This window comes from Rhinolophus ferrumequinum, chromosome 11 (genome assembly GCF_004115265.2).
Source record: "Rhinolophus ferrumequinum isolate MPI-CBG mRhiFer1 chromosome 11, mRhiFer1_v1.p, whole genome shotgun sequence".
NCBI classification, from domain to species: Eukaryota; Metazoa; Chordata; class Mammalia; order Chiroptera; family Rhinolophidae; genus Rhinolophus; species Rhinolophus ferrumequinum.
Genome location: NC_046294.1, coordinates 36,749,596 through 36,763,639, shown reverse-complemented (window position 1 = coordinate 36,763,639; position 14,044 = coordinate 36,749,596). Strand labels below are relative to the sequence as shown.

The 14,044-nt window shown below is 46.5% G+C and overlaps 1 protein-coding gene across 9 annotated transcripts in view; it reads right to left on the bottom strand.

Annotated features, from left to right (window-relative positions):
* The window catches only part of PLEKHA7 (pleckstrin homology domain containing A7), a 203,022-nt gene that overhangs the window by 47,531 nt on the left and 141,447 nt on the right, over positions 1-14,044 (bottom strand). For all 9 annotated transcript variants that reach the window (XR_004424362.1, XM_033120335.1, XM_033120329.1 and 6 more), the window contains one exon: positions 11,401-11,576. Coding sequence is in view for 8 of the 9 variants with exons in the window: in XM_033120335.1 (XP_032976226.1) it covers positions 11,401-11,576 (176 nt within the window). In the remaining variant the exon portion in view is untranslated. The remainder of the gene's footprint in view (positions 1-11,400; positions 11,577-14,044) is intronic.

Here is a 14,044-nt window from a genome sequence, read left to right as displayed (position 1 = left end):
AGGGGGGTGATAGGTCGGGGTGTGAACTGAGGCTAGAGGCAGGGCTTCTGGGGCATAGAGGAGTCCTCGTTCATGAGCCGTCTCCTACTCTAAGCTGCCTTTCTCCCCACCTTCTGGAGGCAGGGTCCTAGGTATGTCTGCATCCCTGCTCACTGGTACCTGCTTCCAGGAACACAACAGCGGCTCTACAAGCTTTGCAGAATTTAGATTGGAGAGGCAGGGGAACACACTCCAGCCTAGCCCAGCAGGGCCAGAAAAATTACCAGGGACCCTTGGATGGGGCAGGCAGTCTACTTGTACTCCTTGGTAAAAAGGTCCTGGACTTAAGATCCATTTTTCCTCAAATGCCAAGCCAGAGAATTCTCCATTGCATACAACAGAAATGCTGCTGCATTTATATTTAGGTGGCCAGACCCCAGGTGTTCTTGCAACAACCTCAGAACATCAGCTACCAATAATCAGCACAGATCCAGCGCAGAATCAATCCAGTCTGGGAGGTAGTTAAAATGTCAGTATAAAGTGAAAATACAACCCCTCGTATAGGGTCTGCTCCTTAGTATGTTAGGCCTAACTGTTGGCCAAACCTGAGCACGGAGAGCTGAGAAAAGCAATGGCACATCTCATTGCTCCTGTGCTCAAGACTTTTCCATAAAAACCCAAAGCTTTGTGTGTGTGTGTGTGTGTGTGTGTGTATGTGTCGGGGCGGGGGAGGGGGGGACATCCTTACCCCACCTCCTACCCCTTTTTCTCGTACCTGCATTTCAATTTTCATTTCGGGATCACCCTCCCCCACTCTCAGTCCACGAGGTTTGGGTGCTGCTGACTCTACTCATCCTTGTCCAGCTGAGGCTCCAAAGTCTTGCTGATTGGTTCAGGGATTGACCCATGACCCAACCCAGGCCAATCAGAGTTAGCCCTGGGACTTTGGTCCGAGCTGGTGTTGAGTTGCTACAACTATGTGGGAAGCAGGTATGTGAGAATAAAACCAACACTTAGGAAAGCAGATGGAAAGAAACAGAATCCTAAATACCTGGCCTGAGCTCCGAGATTCAGCCATACCTAAACCAGATATAACCCTGGACTTTTTGATTGGGAACCAATAAATTCTCTTTCTCACTTAAGCTAGTTTGAGTTTGGTCTATTACTTATAGTGGGAGGAATCCTATTATATCATTTTATAATGACATACTTAGACGATCATCTCTGAGGGCCCTTCCAGCCCTAATGTGGAATGGGTCTATAAGCTCCAGTAGTAGGAACACATGGGAAATATTCAGGGGCCTACCTTATTAGAAAAAGCAATTCCTACTGTAAATTTATAAAGAGACAACTCTGTCCCACAATGTGCACACTATAGGTTTTAACTTTGTCTTTCCTTTCTTCCTTTAATTCTCTATAACCATGTCACTGTAACCCCAACCAGTAGCCTTCAAGTTGCCTCAGTTGGCCCTTATATTCTTGACTATTGCCCAAATCTAGGACACGACCCACAGGGAATGTGCTAAGGCTGCTGCCTAGATTAACGCTCTGGCTGCCCTCTGGCTCACACCCTGGCCAAGTCACCAAAGCTTTGCAACCTGGTTACTCCAATGGTGAGACCTGAGTAACCAACTACACCTCCTAGTTACTCACCCCACCCCCAAGATAAACAGCACTTCGTCATAAAAGCCAGATAGTGAAACAAATATGCCACCTACATGCATGACATTAGAACTCAAGGGAAAAGGGTTTCCTCAACTCCAGGACCCAAGGGTTGTAGTACAATGTCTCAGCACAACCAACTGTAATGTGGATTTTTCACTTTTTACTGATAAACCATCATGTATTCACTGAGCCTCTATATATCCCCAATGGGATGGGTGCTTGGGGGTATAAGAAAATAGTACAGAAAATAACCTCTGACGTCTAAGCCAGACGGCCTAATGCCCAGGTGAATCATGGAGACCATATTTAATATTGTTCTCAAAAATTGACCCTAAATCATGCTATTTGCCAGGCTTCTCTAGTCTTGGAGCTGATTTATAACTATAAATCTTAGTCTTCACTGTGTGTGTACATATGAGGGCATACACCCTCGTGTATGCCAGTGATTCCCGAAAATAAATTTGATAGGGAATGATATCATTTCTGCATTAACACCAGAATTTGCTGCAAAACAAACCTTTAGAGGGTGGCTAAAAAGAATGGTAGTCTGGTTGCCATCTGGCAGATTTCTTGGCCCTAAGACTCGTGGTTCTGAAAGCTCCTAGTCCCATGGCTGCTGGGACAGAAGAAGAAGATGCTCTTGTGCCCGTGTCCAGGTTATGGCTGCAGGTAAGATCCTCCACCTTTCCTGACTTCAACATTTAACTTACTCAGTTATAGGGTTTAAGGCAAAAATGTTTTTAGTTTTTTTTTCCCTGTCTCCTTGCATTCCCAACAAGTTAACACATGACTTCTCAAATCAGGAGACCTGTCACAAAATAGATTTGCAGTGCTCGATGTAGCACAGTGGTGGGAAAGAATGAGCACCCTCAGCTGTCCATGGCTGCGCCACGCAGAGAAGTTGGCTGTGCAGGGCAAACACATGTAGTGAAGATGCCACAAGCCTTTCCTGTGCAGGTCATTACCATCACTGTAAGCCACTGCAGTCAGTGACTGTTCAAAACGCAGGGAATTCCTGACATTTGGTGACCATTGTGGCCATAGATGTCCCTTCTCAAGCATGACGAACCCAGAGGGCATAGGAGTTAGAGCCATTCCGATCGGGATTCAAGAGCTGCCTCCACCCTAATATAAGCTGGGTGCCCTTGGGCAAGTCCTTGACCTCTCTGGTTTCAGGTTCCTCATCTGCAAAATAGGGACAATAGCCCCTGCCTCCTTCGGAGGTTGTGAGGATGGAAGAGAATACACAGAGCAAGCACAGCACTGTGTCTGGCACACAGTGTGTCTTCAAGTACAAATATGTGGACTCGCAACATCTATTCTCTCCTCCTTCCTTGCCCCATTTTTTTCAAAGCAGCAATACGCTCAGTGAAAACCTTGTATTTCCCACTATCCCTTGGAGCTGATCCCAAACCTTGGAGCTGAGGGTGATCGTGTGACATAGATCTGACAAGATGTACAGTGAGATCGCTGGGTGGGTCTTCCAGGAAAGTCTTTAAAAAGACACTCCTAGCCCGCTTAGCTAACCCTTCCCTTCTTCCTGCCTGGAATTTAGATTCTGTGCTGGATAGCAAGGTGATAAAAATGAGGGTGAAAGCCACCTGCTAAAAGCTGGGTAAAAAGAAAGCAAGAGCCCGGGTCCCTGATGGTCTCATGGCGCTACTATACCAGCCTGTACTACCTCTTTCTGGATTCCTGTTATGTGAGAAAACTAAAACCCAATTTGCGTATGCCATTCTCAACTGGGTTGTTCTATGACTAGCAACTCAAGGCAACCCCTGACTGCGTGAGGGGCTAAGCTTTTTATGAGCAGGGGTTGGCTCCCTCCATTTTCGGCACATCAAGCAATGCTGTACGTCTGCTTAGAGCAAATTCTTGTTTTCCACTGCAAGTGGGAAGAGAACACCTCTCGGACCAGGGATACTTCTCTCTTATCCCGTTTCTTCGTAAGAATTTGGAAGTTAACATCATACCAAGCACTTGTGCACTGATTATTATTTTATTCTGACCCCCCAACCCTTTATCTCACCAGAATATAAGGAATGATGTTTCCCTCTATCTTACTGCTAAACACATGCATACCCGACACACAGTGACTCTCAAAGACTCGGGTGGGCAGAGCAAGGACAACTTGGAGCGGGCTTGGACCTTGGTCGTGTTGGCAGATGCCGCCCTTCAGTTGCCATCCCACTGGAGGACCCCTCCCCCTCACCTTACCTAAGTGACCAAACTAGCAGCCCAAGAACCAGGGCCAGGCCACTGATTGATACTCCTGGAGAGTTTGGTCTGAGCCAGGTCAGGTGGCAGAAGTCCTGTCCTGGGAAACCAGCTCAGCTTGTGTTGACAGATGCCGAGTTCTGAGCACTGACCCTCCGTCTCAGGAGGACAGTGGGCTCAGAAGCCAGAACCCACCCTGGGCGCAGTCCATGGACTTGTACAAAAGGCTGAAGAGAAAGGGACCCAAAGTCTCTAGGGAGCCCTAAGGCAAGCTTGCTCACCTGAATGAGTTCCTAGCATTTGAGGAAGAAAATGGCTGACGTGAAATGGAGACAGGAGTTGGTTTCTTCTTTTCCCCGAGTTAAATAGGTCAGTCCCCGTGGGAAGGGAAAAGATATCTGACTACCTTTCATGCTCTGCTCTAAATTAACAATAGAGGGCCTGACAGCTGTGACCGCGTCTCCCCTAGAGAAGAGCAAGGCTGAAGAATAAATGAAAACCCCAGACTGCCTCTTGCCTCAGTGGAGTGGCTATTGGTGAAGCCCCTTATGAAGTTTTAAGGATTGAAAAGAAGAAAGGACATATCGTCAATGTCTGCCAGGTCTCTTCACTTTGTTTATTCCTGCCTGGAGAGTCCTTCCCTTTTCCTTCTACCTGAGCAAGTCATGCTCAACTATCCCAGCTCAACCTGAGCCAGCGTAGAGCTCTGCACACGCCAACCTCACTCACTTTCCATCTCCCTAGAAGGCAGTCACCACCATTCCAGGTCATTCATTTTTGTGGCCAATGCTTGGTTATTACCATACGTTGGCTCCTTCTCTTCTGTGTGCCAGCATCTTGACACAGCCCACCTCTAATCCCTACAGAAATCCTTCTGGGTCAGTACTGTCAAGCCGAGAGAGGCTGAGGGCAGCCACCAGATTACTTACAACAAGTTGTCTCTACTGAAGAGACCGTAGCAGCAACAGCCATCACTGACTATGCAAAACCCTGAGGTGAGCACATTAAATCTATTACCGCTTCTTATCATCGTACAAACCCACAAGGCTAGAGATGTTATTATTCTCTCATGACAGGGAATGAAAGTAACGCTCAGAGAGGTTCACCAGCTTGCCTTGGATAACGCAACCAGTGACACCAGCAGGACTCAAACCCCATCTGATCCGACCCCAAACCCCTGCACCTGGCTGAAAACCATGTCCACAGATTACTTCTGCCAAGGGTCCAAGGGGCTTGTCCAACCTCAGGTGCTCCTGCCACACTTTACTTAAGTGATCATAGTTTGGAAGGCCGAACATGTAGTTCTCTGAAGAGGGTGCAGATAGCCAGACATGTCGGGGCCATTTCTGAACAGGCCGCTTCCCCACACGCAGGCCCCAGCAGTGCTCAGGTTGCTCTCAGGCATCCCGAGTCCTTAGTTGAACATCGTACAGGTAGAGGTCTTACAGCTGTTTTCTTCATCCACCCACCCACCCGCCCAGCCAGCCAAACATCCATAAACCCATCCATTCATTTACTGAACATTTACTATGTGCCAGGGACTGCTTTCATTTTCAAGGAGCTCACGGTCTAGTAGGGGTGACGATGAGAAAGCAGGCCGATCTAACTTTAGCATGCAAGTTCTATGCGTGAGGAACGACCGAGTGCTACAAGCAGGGGCATCTAACACACTGAAGGGTCAGACAAGGTTAAGACCTGAAGGACGTGCTGAAGTTGTAACAAAGGTGAGGCCCGGGGGGGACAGATGAGCAAGGCCCAGAGGGATCCCAGTGCCTCGTGAGATGACCTCTATCTGCCTGCCAGATGGCAGCACAGTCCAGCCTCCCCGTTGCTCCCTTTGATTCGGCCACAAACCAAACTCACTGTTGCCTCAGGGTGTTTGTAAGTGCCATTCCTTCTGCCCAGAACACTCTTCCTCGAAGTTTTGCATACGTGACTTTCTGATATCAATCAGGCCTCACGTCCACATCTTCCCAAATAGAGAAGCTGCCCCTGACCACCCTGCTGCCTGCCTGCTACCCCGCCCCGCCCCGTCTCCCTAATTCACTGCCTTCATGCGTAGATCACAATAGAAAATTGTCCTGGTTTACCGTCTGTCTCCCCCACTCCCACCCAAGAGTACGTGGGACTTTGCCTCTCTCTTGAACACCGCTTTCTTTCTCAGCATCTTTAACAGTGTCTAACGCATGATATGCCCTCAACGCATATCTGTAGAATAAAAGACTAAATGGATGAATGCATAAATTCACCCAGTTCAAGAAATTCAATATAGTTGGGGCATAAAGAATGGGGAATGACAAGACATGAGCCAAAGGTGTCTGCAGGAACCAGGCGCCTGCAGTGCTCAAAAGCCCTGCCAAGGAAATTGGATTTTACTCCAAAGGTAACTAGACTGTAAGTTCCTTCAGTTCCAACACAGAAGTATAGTTACACCAGAGACTACAGAGGTTTGCAAACTGAGAAAAGAGAGAAGTTGTCTTCCGATAGGCCCTCCTGTCCAGGTTGCTTGTCAGTTTTGTGAGCTATGAAGACAAGCTGACCTCTTGCTTAGAATTTTAGCTTGTTAGAGTGGACAGGCATCCTAAGATAAGAGAGAAAAAGCAGCCCAACGGGAGGAGTTGGGAAGACAGATTTCAAGGAGGCTGTAGGGAATCAAAACCAGGGTCCAAAGTCTGGCAAGTGGAAGCACATGCAGATTGGGGGCGGGGGGGTTATGAACAGAAGGAGGTGGTTGGCAGCAGTGCTTGGTGCCCCTGACAGCATGTGGTGCGGGCTCTCAAGAAGACGTGAATGAACGTCTATCATGGGACCCTGATGTCTGTGTAGGAAACAAAAGGACAAAGGAAGGAGGCGCAGCAAGGACACTCAGCTCTGCTCCTGGGTCAGAGAAATGATGGAGGAAGGGGCTGGAGGAGGAGGAAGGTGAAGAGCAGGCTGAGGGGCGGTGCTGCAGGAGCCGGGATTGTTGGACCACGACTCACACTGCGAGGGGAGGGGCCTGTCCTGGCGGGAGACAGTGCAATTTGCTCACCGGCGATTCATCACCAATGTCATTCAGAGGATTAATGATGAAACTGGAAGGGCGTAAAGAAGAAAGAGCCGATGATACTGTTCAACCAAACCCTATGATGGCTAGCATATCTGATACAGAGTATCTACTATGTCTGGGACATCATGCTAAGTAAGTACTTTATGCATTTATTTATGTAATACTTGCAACAACCCTACCAACTAAGACAAACTGAGGTTTAAAAAGCATACCTAATTTGCACAAGTGACACAGCTTGAAAGTAGAAGAGCTGGGATTTGAACCAGGTCTATCTGCCTTCAGAGACTAAGCTCTGCGAGGAGATACTTAAGGTAAAAGAAGTCAATATAGCAGGAAGTGAGGGGTCAGTCAGCTGGCCTGGACATTGGTGGTTTGCATCTCCTTTATCTTATCTCCTTCTTCTGCCCACAGTCCTGATATTACCCGGGCATCCTCCCCTACCTCATGCTCTGTCCCATGACCTGGTTCTCAGAAGTGAAGCGTGTACCGTAGGCGTGTGACAATCAGCACGTGTATTTCCGGGCCAGAGTACACAGTTAGGGTATAAATGTGATCTAAGCCTATTATTAATAATAATGGGTCTCAGGGCTTCTGGACAAGACTCTGGCTTTCCTGCTGGATGTTGACCTGGATAATACGAATCTGGGGCCACTGCAGCTCTCTTGCCACCAGAGCCTCGCTTTGCCACGGAGTTGAAGAATGAATCCAACCCAGAGGTGGGCAGAGCCCAGAAAATGACTGAGAGAAAGACTGGTGATGATGTTGTCCGAACCTTGAACCCAGTTGTTACTTAGGCTAGATCTATCCTGAACTTTTCAGTGACATGAGCCAATAAATCCCCCCCTTTTAAAGGTAAATTTGTCTGCATTTTCTGCTACCTGCCATGAGGAGTCCTAGCAGACCAGATTCATACAGAAGGCATCTGCCTATGAATAAGGATAGCAGCCGCGGGGGGAGACTCAACGAGGGGAGAGGACGAAACTCACGACTCCTGGGGCCACCCACCTAACAGAGATGCAAGGTTTCCAGTACAGATCACCGAACTGGAGGGGAGGCAAGATTTAGTCCTGCCTGATGAATAATTATAACCAAATGTCTGAACATCTTATTCTGGAAAAATAGAACATTCAATAAGTCTGGATTTCCTTGGCTGACAATTTTAGCTCTCAGAAAGTTAAGAGGAAATGCTATCCTGCCTTTATTCTGACTCAGAGGGTAGAACAAATTGTTTTGCTTTTTTTAAGGAAGGAACCTTGGGCAAACATAATTATGGGATTTTAAAAGTTTAATAAGAGCATAATAAGAACAAATTTCAAAAGTTCGGAGAAAATACAGGGACAATACAGTGGTGGCCTGAGACCCTAAAAGGGAAGGGATCTCTACAGGTAAAGAACGGAGCCCTTCCGAAACCAACATCAGATAGTTAATCATAAAATCTTCAAGTAGAAAAAAGTAAAAAAATATTCAAATCTCAGCGAGCAAACTAATCCTGAAAGGTTTATGGCAGGCATCATTTGTCAATCACCACACTGTTTCCCGTTAAGCCCAACCTCATTCATTCTCAAGCTATCTTGGACCCAGTCTCTAGGATGAACTGAGCAAAGTTGGGACTGAAGAATGAACCCATTTGTCCTTGCTGGTCTAAGGAAACCAATAGAACAACACAGGGTGCTCTCAGAGTTCACCCTGTATAACATTTCTTGTGCATGTTATAAAGACATGCACAAGAAAAGGAAGGTGGGGCACAGTATCAAGTGCAAATCCACGTTGGAAAAGGCCCACGTGGATATGGCAAAAGGGTAAAATCTAGCAAGTGCTGATGTTTATTGATCGGAAGAAAAGCAAAACAAACTTTCTATTTTTCAAAGAATTAAAATAAAGGAGGGAAGAGGGCTTTAAGAAAAGTATGAAACATAGGTATCTCTGACACAGCATATATAAAGTTGAATTCTTCAACATCTGGGTTTAGTTCTATATCTTCATCAAGAAAAATGATCTTCATCATGAAAAGGAGAACAACCTCGGCGAAGAGAGACTGAAAGTCCAAGATGGGGAGGAAGATGGGAAAGGCCCAGCCATCAGCATCCCAGAGCCCTAAGGGAACTTGGAGATGGGCTCAAGAAACATCTCAGGTGATCTCTGAGGAATCAAAGAGAACAGGGAAAATGCCAGAATGCTGGAGACTGGTGAACAGCATCCTGATTTTCCAAAGAAAGGAAAAACAGATTCCATTAACCACAAGGCTGGAGAACTTCCCACTAACGTCTGCAAGAGGCTAAGCTGCATTCTTAACTGGGCAGATTTCAGAGCACACAGAAAAGGAAGCACTGAGAAAAAGGCAAACAACTCAGTAGAAAAATGGGCAGAGGATAGGTATAGACAATTTACTGAAGAGGAAATACAAGTGGCCAATAAATATAAAAGGTCCCCCAAATTATGGAAATATACATTAAAACAACCAGATGCTCAACAAAAATTAAAAAGATTGCTGATATCCACTACTGGCAAAGATGCAGGGAAAAAAGCACTCTCACTAGAGGAAAATATGGCTTTCTTTAAATAGCAATTTGGTGGTATTGATTAAAATTAAAAAAGCAATTGCCACTGAATTTCCAAAGTGTACCATTTTTTTTTAACTGTGCTTCAAATAAATCGATAAAATAGTTTTTAAAAATTAAAAATGCCTTGTATTTTGACCCAGCAAGCCTCGCACATGCAGAGGCTTGTAGGTTTTTCATTAGAGGACTATTTATAACAGTCAAAGATGAAATGTTTGGTGCATGCTTAAATACATTATGGTACTATGAAATACCATACGACAGTCAAAAATAAATTCGATCTATATAGAATGATTATTATATTATCATTCATGCTTTAAAAAGCACAAAAGATACCTATATATATCTATAAGTGTCTATATAGAAGTGAATGAAAAATAGTTTAAGAGGATATCCATTAACCTGGCAACAGAGATGGCCCCAGGAAGGAAATTACGGATATCATTGCCTTTACTTTTTTTTGTATCTTTTATAACTAGAAAGGTCTTCATTTATTGTATCATTTATATATATTTAACAAATATATATAAAACAAAAAGTAGGAAACACAGTGAGCATTAGGGACCAACATGTGTACTAGAAGTACGCGTAAGACGTGTCAAGCCTATCCAGCTCCATTCTCTTGGGATGAGGAAGGAAATGCCAATGGTTCTATGAACAGAGTGCCCACAGGCTAATGGGAGAGCTTACACCTGATCGCCATGGACACAACCGAAAACTTCAGGCTGGACGACAGTGTTGGGAGGTACAGTCAAACTTGACTGAGTAGCTGTAGTTAAAAGTTACTGATTCAGGGCCCAGGTGGAAACTTAACATATTCATTCATTCTTTCAATCTCTCACTCAGCAGACATTCGAGAGCTTACTATGTATCAGGCACACAGAAGATACCAAGAGGACCCCTGCCTGAAGCCTAGGATACTGGAAAGTAGACAGGAGACAGGAATAATAACAATAATAAAAACCAGCATGACAAATGCTCGACTGAGGTGTTAGTATGGAAGCTCTGAGCATAGGGCCTGACCCTGACCTGGCCCCTTGAAGCAGGTCACCATCTATACCAAAGGTCTGGTTCACCCCCAGGAAGAAAGCATGGCGCTAGGAAGGACCACGAATACCCAAAATGGCAAATACCTGAGTTGGAAAAGGTTAACGAGCTGAAACACAACGTGTGAAATCCATTTCAGTCACTGAAAAATCCTGCCTTTAGGCTGCTGGAGGTCCCTTTTGTTTTGCAGCCTCACTACAAGAAGACCATTGTCGAAGAGCAAGTGGAGCAAGGTGTCTGGATAGTGCCGAATGGGGCCCGGGTAGGAATCGAGTGGCTAAGGGCACGCCCGGACTTTTCCAGGGCCACCCAACCGTCTCCGAGCCCCTGACTCCACTCTGCTTTCTCTCAGGGAATCATCCACAGAAAACAGACTCAGGAATTTCAAGATCCCTTTGGTTCAGCCCCTCGAGGGAAGGGGCAGATGGAAGATAGGTTCCCGGTCGGACCCCAGCAGCGTGGTGGGCAGTCTGTGGCACACTCAGTTTGCAAGCTCTTTCTTGCCCTCTCCCTCCTCCCCAGTCTGGTGCCCCAAGCTTGTCCCTTCCACCACACATAAAAAAGAGAAACTGGGAAACACACACCCAGTTCCGAGGCTGTATATCCCAGGGGGTCATTGCACCCTCCTAGGCCTTCGTGTTTCCCTGTCTAATGAAGAGAGTGGACCAGAAAACATCTAGGGGACCTTCCAGCTCTGACAGACATGTCTTCGCCGTGTATGCACGCTCTTCCCAGAAGAATTCATTGTCAGAAAAGACTTCACAGAGAGGGCAGTGCTTAATGCAAGTGAATGAATGGTGGAAATGAGGGCTCCCACGAGGTCTTATTTGGGTCCCCACCCTAGCGTAGGAAGCACTCTGACAGGGTCCCTCCTTGGGGACTGACCTCTTCAGTGACGATCGGGACAGCACCTGCGCGGCCTGGTTCATGGCCCTGATCCAAGCATTCATGTCCTCCAGGGTGTCGGCACTGAAATAGTAGGTCCTCATGCCCGACTGCTCAGCCTGAGAGCCCCTGAAGGAGCTGTGATAGATGAGCGCTCGCATCCCTGTGTGCACGGCCTGTAGGATGGAGATGGAAACCCAGGTCAGAAGGGTTAGCACACATTTCACTTCCAGGATCAAAAACACCATGACGCTTGGGCCATGTCTCCCCCATTCCAGACTAAAAGTCTAAGTACCACCCAGCTTGTTTTCACACCTGGCAGATGCCACAGGTGGATTCCCCGTCCTTAGTGCAGTCGGGCCCAGTGACAGCTGTTCCTGTACCCCCAAAGGGACGCCCTGCAGCTGTACCTGTCTCTGACTTATCTTCCTCCTGCCTCATTAGGGAGGGGCACACATCAAGGCGCATGTGAGAAGGAGACTAAATAAACCCTCATTCCGCAGAAGCAGACTCTCGGGAATCCCCGTTTTGGTTCTGAAGCACACGATTACTGGAATTGAGTCAAAACCCAGCTGCAACAGCAGGTGGCTTGGTGCAGATATTCACTGTGCTTCACAGCTTGGGCATGAAATGTGCGGTGTGCCCGTCAAAGAAGCTGCTGTTCTACCTCTCCAAAGGAGAACTACAAAGTTTGACACAGAGCTAACATATAATGGAAAATCCTTGCACACCTACTACATGCTAAGAAGCCTGAAGGTGCTTTCACATGGATCTCGGCAAAGAGCCTAGTAAGAGGTACCGGGGATGACCACTGAAAAGCAAACAAGAGGCAACACCGGTTTTCCCCCTTGTGCTCTGATAAGCAGAGGCCTGTCTTTTAAATTTGCAAGGAAGAGCCTTATCAGATCTACATAGAAAGATGGTGTGAAAAAAGGAAGATTTGCTGAATGCCTGCTACCCTATGTGTCTCCCGGGTACTTCCACAACTTTAATCTCATTTTAATCCCAATAGCCCTGAGAGGTAGGGACAGAATCTCTGTTTTACAGATGTGGCAAATGAAGGCCTGAGACGTTAAGTAACTTCCCCAGATTTCCACATCTGGTAACAGATTATTCATAGCACTTATTACCTGGCATGATTTATTTTACACACTTATTTATAATCTGTCTCTTCCCTCTAGAATATAAGCTCCATGAGAACAGGAACTTTGTCTATTTTGTTCACTATCATATGATGAAGTAAAGACACTCATGAAAGAGGACTTCCAGAACTGCTTCAGAAAGTGGCAAGAATGATGGGATAGGTGTGTTCGAAGCGAGGGGGAGTATTTTGAAGGGGATTAATGGCAGTGTGTCTTCTGTAATAATTTTTTTTAATGTAAACATTCACTATGTTTTTTTTATCTCACCTCGTATAAGAGGTCATCCACTGTCCCAGGAAGGATTCCTCCTATTTTAGCAAGGTGAAGATGTGGCAATAAGAAAAGAATGCATATCATATTATGAATCAGCAGATATTCTCAGAAAAGTCTCCCTGAACAATGACCCACGAGATCTCTGACAGCTCCTCCAGATTTTCTGCCCAGTCACAGAGGGTTCTGGGACAGGCACTCACCCCACCAGACATAAAGCCATCCACAAGCATAGGGATCCCTTAGGGCTATGAGAGAACAGGTCCCTGCTGTACAAGAGTGGCCAGCCTTGTCCAGGAAATCAACATGGGACACACTTCAAACAAGGAGAGTCTGCATGTGTGTCTGCAGTTGCAGCCATCATTACAAAGGAGTTACACACGATCACAATATAACCTCAGTCCCTCATCAAACCGCCAGCATGCGCTGTGCCCAGCTGCCCTGGGCTCTGAAGAACAAGTTCCCAATTACATTCTGCCCATGCTTGGGCATACTAAACATATTAACTGTGAAGGCAAGAAGTACAGAGGGTTCCCGTTCCATCTGGTCACGTAACCAGAGTCCAACGTGCCCTGAGCCTGAGGAAGACGCCGGAGCCAAGACGATCTGCAGTAGCAGCTCCAGGCTGCTCCCTTACCCTCCGCTTGTCACTTTCCAACTAACACCATCCTACCAGGCAACGTCACATGACTGAGCAGAAACCAGGTTATGCCTAAAGGAAGTGAGCAAAGAAGATTTTAGCTGACAAACGTAATGCCCCCAGGATATGACCGCTCCGGGCTCTTAGAACTCCGGTCTTGAGAGACGACTAGTGAAGCAAGTGGAATGCTCACACCCCAAAACCCAACATTAACCGTTAGCAGATAGGGTCACAGGTGGGGAAACACAGAGGCACTCAAAAGGCCAGGGCCCATCCGCTCACTGATTCCCTCTCTAACTTTTATTCATTCAACAATAATTGATTATTTATTGAGCTATACTGGAAGTCGAAGGGACAGCCTTAAATAAGGCCAAGACAGTTTACAGCCAAGTAGAAGAGAATGGCCATGGACGAGTTAACTACAATTGTAATAAGTGCCATCAAGAAGTTCAGGAAAAAATAAAATACATGCATAAAATAAATAAATAAAATGAAATTAAAAGTTCAGGAGGCTGTGTAACAGGGGAACCTGGCCTGACCTGGCGAAGGACTTACGGAAGGAAATGACATGTAAGCTGCCATCGACATAACA